The sequence below is a fragment of the Achroia grisella genome, unplaced genomic scaffold (genome assembly GCF_030625045.1).
Source record: "Achroia grisella isolate CSIRO2021 unplaced genomic scaffold, CSIRO_AGI_Agris_v1 utg1062, whole genome shotgun sequence".
Lineage (NCBI taxonomy): Eukaryota > Metazoa > Arthropoda > Insecta > Lepidoptera > Pyralidae > Achroia > Achroia grisella.
The window spans coordinates 4,980,037-4,984,763 of record NW_026712566.1 but is presented as its reverse complement, the minus strand read 5'-3'; the positions used below and the strand labels follow the sequence as shown (position 1 = coordinate 4,984,763).

Here is a 4,727-nt window from a genome sequence, read left to right as displayed (position 1 = left end):
ATGGATACTGCCGGACTCCTACCTGCTAAAAACCTGACGACTGTTCCTCCTCGACATAATCGCCGTGGCCATGGGATACGCAAAGCATTCACCAAGACCACCGGCATGGTTCCCATCGAAGGGACCTTTCCATCTAGGCGTGCAGGGAACAGTCTCTGCACGCCACCTCCAGACCCTAATGCCTCCCCGGTGAGCTTCGGATTGCCCTAACAATCCTCCACCCTAGGGTCAAATATGGAGTCGATGCCCACCTGATTTTACTCAGGTGTCCATCGACTCCCCCCACCTGTGGCCTGCGCCGCGGCGCGGGCCTTAGGCGGGCGACACTGCTTCGTGACGCCCACTCTATGGTCGGACTTGCGACCCGCCGCGGCACAGTACCGACAGTTCGGTGATGGCGCGGCGCACCGTGCGGCCTTGTGGCCGGGCTCGCTGCAGCGGAAACATATTCCGCTGCTATCTTGCTCGGCGGTGCATCGCAGGCCCACATGCCCTGTGAGCAAGCAGCGATAGCACCGCTGCGGCCTCGGGTCCAAGGACTGCACCCGCGCCACCATCCACCCTATTCTCAGTCGGCCGGCCTCGACCAACTTCTTCGCGGCGGCTACCGGACACCGCACCCAGATGGAACCCGTACCCTGCGCATTGCGCCTAATCTCGCCGGTTTTCACCGCGGATTCCCTGCACTCCCCTTCGCGCATGACAGCGACGACGACGTCGGCTACCGACACCGAGTCGTCCAGGTCAACGATCCGCAGCTCAGCCGACTTGACTGGTCTCGTGACCCGGACGTCCTCGTGTAGGACCTCCTCAATTTTGGCAGCCAACGCGTCCGCTGCCTCGCCTGTATTGGTGCCGGGAATCTCGAGGATACGGGCCCCGGTCCGTCCGACTCTGAACCTCAGGTCGGTGATACCGAGCGGCGCCAAAGATATTTTGGCCTTCGCCTCGGTGAGCACCGACCTGTAGGTGACGCCCCTCTCCTCGGCTCCCGGCGTCATGGTCAATACCACTGCCGATGACCGAGGGGGGCGTACTTTCACCTTTCTCCTCCGTTTGGACCTCTGGGGTTCCTCCGTGTGGCCGCCGCGTGGCCCCTTCGCAGGCTGCGTTTTGGCGGAAGCTGCCTGGCTTGCGCCAGCGCCTTTTCGCTTCCCGCGTCGCACAACCGTCGACCAGCTCTCAGCGTTTGCTGTCGATGTCGACGGCTGTGGGACGCGTCCACCACTAGGGTCCCGGGCGTGCTGGGCCCTGATGTTCCCTGTACCGGATGTTCCGGCAGTAGGCGCACTCTTGGCCTTTGTTGGCCGTCTTCGTTTCGCCGAGATTCGTTCCTCCATCTCGGCGAAACGGCTCTCCATCATCTCGCCTACTCGCCGGATGATCCGGTCTTCGGCGTCCTCCCTTAGAACCCGGGGCGGGGCACTTTCCGGCACAGCCGCCGTCTTTCCGCCGACTACGACTGCAGGAAGTTCAGCTGCAGTCTTTAGCCGCTCGACCTCTTGGAGGGCCTTTTGTAGGGCGCGACGGTCTAGAGCGTTCAGTTGCTTTAGCTCCTCAAGCTTCTGAACGCTCTCCCGCGTCTGCCGCTCCCACCCCTCTCGCTCCGCCTTGAGCAGGGCTAGTTCCTCGGCCACTGCGGCGGAGGACTGCGACGCCATGCGGAGTTCGCGGAATTTCTTCCGCTCTTCCACGGCCTCCTTGAGCATGGCCCTCTTCACCTCCTGTACGGCCTCAAGTTCGGCGCGCAACTTGTGGACCTCTCGCCTAAGGGAGTCTTCGTCGGAGGACCCGGACCTCGCCTTCAGGATATCCGTGGCCGCGCAGATGGAATGCACGGCGGTCTTGATCTCCCGAATCACGGTGCCCTTCAGGTTGCTCGACTTCCTGACAGCGTCGAGCACCTGTTGGGCGCTGCTCCCGATCTTGGCTCCCAGCTCATCGGAGCCTAACAAGATGTCCTCCTCGGACGCTTTGCGGGCAGCGGCAGCCGCAGACCCGGAGGACTCGGCTTCGGACGCCGAGGCCCCTGTCTCCATCCGGGATGCAGGCGTGGCCGTCCGCGCTCCTCTCTTGGCTCCCCTAGCCCGACTCGACCTGGACCCGGTCGAGGCAACCTCCACCAGGTCTACCTCGTCGTCGTCGGAGTCCAACTCCCGGCGCCTCTCTACAATCCGCCGTTTGCGGTGTTTCTTGGGCGGCGAGGTACTCCCTCTCGCCGGCCCAAGGCTGTCCTCCGATCTTATGGACAGCGATGACCCTGTCCGTTCGGAGTCCATTTGCGCCTCCCTGTCGAGAGCTTCGAGAGCCTCCAGCTCCTCCAGGATCTCGACCCTGCGCGTCATCTCCCGCCTGCACATTTCGTCATAGCTGGTCGTGTCCCCCCCAGAATACGTGGGACAGTCCACCCCCGGCAAATCCGGTGCGGTGGAGGAGGATTCTCCGGTCGCAGAGCGACCGGTACCTCCCTGGGGTAATTTCTCTTTGCGAGCAGCCATGGTCCATGTTGTTCCTTTTTACGGGTGTGGTCCCGGTCTCCCACGAACGAAACGAAAACGAAAACAAAACAAAAAGACAGAAAGGAACAAAGATAGAAAAAGACAGAAGACAACCAAAAATAAATAAAAACAAAATAAATAAAACCAAAAACAAAAGAAGATGAACAAACCAAAAAATGAAGAAGAACGACAACCAAAAATAAAACGAAGAGAAAGTTGGGGGGGTTCGCCGGCTCCGGCAGCCTCGACTTTGTCGAGGCATGGGAACCGCGAACACGCCCAACCTGCCGGGCTACTGGCCGACATAGTAGCCGTATCCCGAAGGAACGACTACTATCCCGCCCGGGGCGTACCAGAACCAAACCATTGCTCGGCCACCGTTCCCCGCGGACGTATCCACGAGGATGGGGAAGCCTCCCAATGGCAGGCCCATACTAGGAGGTTGCCCGACCCACGCCCCAACCTAACCTAACCTAACCTAACCTAACCTAACCTAACCTAACCTAACCTAACCTAACCTAACCTAACCTAACCTAACCTAACCTAACCTAACCTAACCTAACCTAACCTAACCTAACCTAACCTAACCTAACCTAACCTAACCTAACCTAACCTAACCTAACCTAACCTAACCTAACCTAACCTAACCTAACCTAACCTAACCTAACCTAACCTAACCTAACCTAACCTAACCTAACCTAACCTAACCTAACCTAACCTAACCTAACCTAACCTAACCTAACCTAACCTAACCTAACCTAACCTAACCTAACCTAACCTAACCTAACCTAACCTAACCTAACCTAACCTAACCTAACCTAACCTAACCTAACCTAACCTAACCTAACCTAACCTAACCTAACCTAACCTAACCTAACCTAACCTAACCTAACCTAACCTAACCTAACCTAACCTAACCTAACCTGTAACCTAACCTAACCTAACCTAACCTAACCTAACCTAACCTAACCTAACCTAACCTAACCTAACCTAACCTAACCTAACCTAACCTAACCTAACCTAACCTAACCTAACCTAACCTAACCTAACCTAACCTAACCTAACCTAACCTAACCTAACCTAACCTAACCTAACCTAACCTAACCTAACCTAACCTAACCTAACCTAACCTAACCTAACCTAACCTAACCTAACCTAACCTAACCTAACCTAACCTAACCTAACCTAACCTAACCTAACCTAACCTAACCTAACCTAACCTAACCTAACCTAACCTAACCTAACCTAACCTAACCTAACCTAACCTAACCTAACCTAACCTAACCTAACCTAACCTAACCTAACCTAACCTAACCTAACCTAACCTAACCTAACCTAACCTAACCTAACCTAACCTAACCTAACCTAACCTAACCTAACCTAACCTAACCGAAGGTTGACAATATTCTCCATCACCTATATAAGAGATGACCATAACGAAATTACATCGCGTTCTACATTTAACACAGCGCCATCTTGTGAATAGTGGAGGAGGTTTGCTTGGTATAGGTTTGTTCGCGCCATCGACCGTAGATGGCTTTTGATTGAATGCTTGGGGCATGCTGAGATATATTTATTATTATTAATTTATAATATTTAATATTTAGGCTATGTTGAATGAATACAGGCGAGTTGTTTAATAATATCTTTCATATGAGACGATCAGAATGAAATTGCATCCCGTTCTACCTTTAACACAGTGCAGTACACACTTTTGCTTTAACAATTAATATTGCGTATAACAAATAATAATAGCGTAATGTAGTGATAAAATTGAGTGAATTATCCTAAAACGGTTACATCTTCCTACTAAGTTGTCAATATAAAGCGGCCCGTTAGAATTGATCGCTTGGTACCTACATTCTTTTATTGATAACAACTTGTTGTTTTTTTTTTTTTTTTAAAGCGTGTTTATTGAGAGTGTGACTGTGAGACTGTATTACGGTTTAATCAATCAGTGACTGGATTACGGATACTTATGCTTTGCTGCCTTCTGCGTCACGTGATAGGCTTATCGTGCGGCTTTCTGAACTGAAGGAGAACTATGCTAAATGAAGCGTGTTCTTGTCTCCTTGGCGGTTTGGACCCGGTGATTGATACGAAGGAGTATAAAGATACCCTAACCTTATCTAAGTCAATGCGGCCTATGGTAGATAAGTTGCGGCTTAGGTTTAGTGAGTTGCAGCCTGAATTGTTCCATGATCCCCCTACAGAGTCGAGTTAATAAGT

At 52.8% G+C, this 4,727-nt stretch overlaps 1 protein-coding gene across 1 annotated transcript; it reads right to left on the bottom strand.

Moving 5' to 3' along the window:
* Positions 1–424: 424 nt before the first annotated feature.
* LOC131854808 (uncharacterized) lies at positions 425–2,498 on the bottom strand (the record flags this gene model as incomplete). Its single annotated transcript, XM_059205974.1, has 1 exon — positions 425–2,498. A coding segment is annotated over exon 1 (2,074 nt), but the record flags the coding sequence as incomplete, so codon positions are not given.
* Between the last annotated feature and the right edge of the window lie 2,229 nt (positions 2,499–4,727).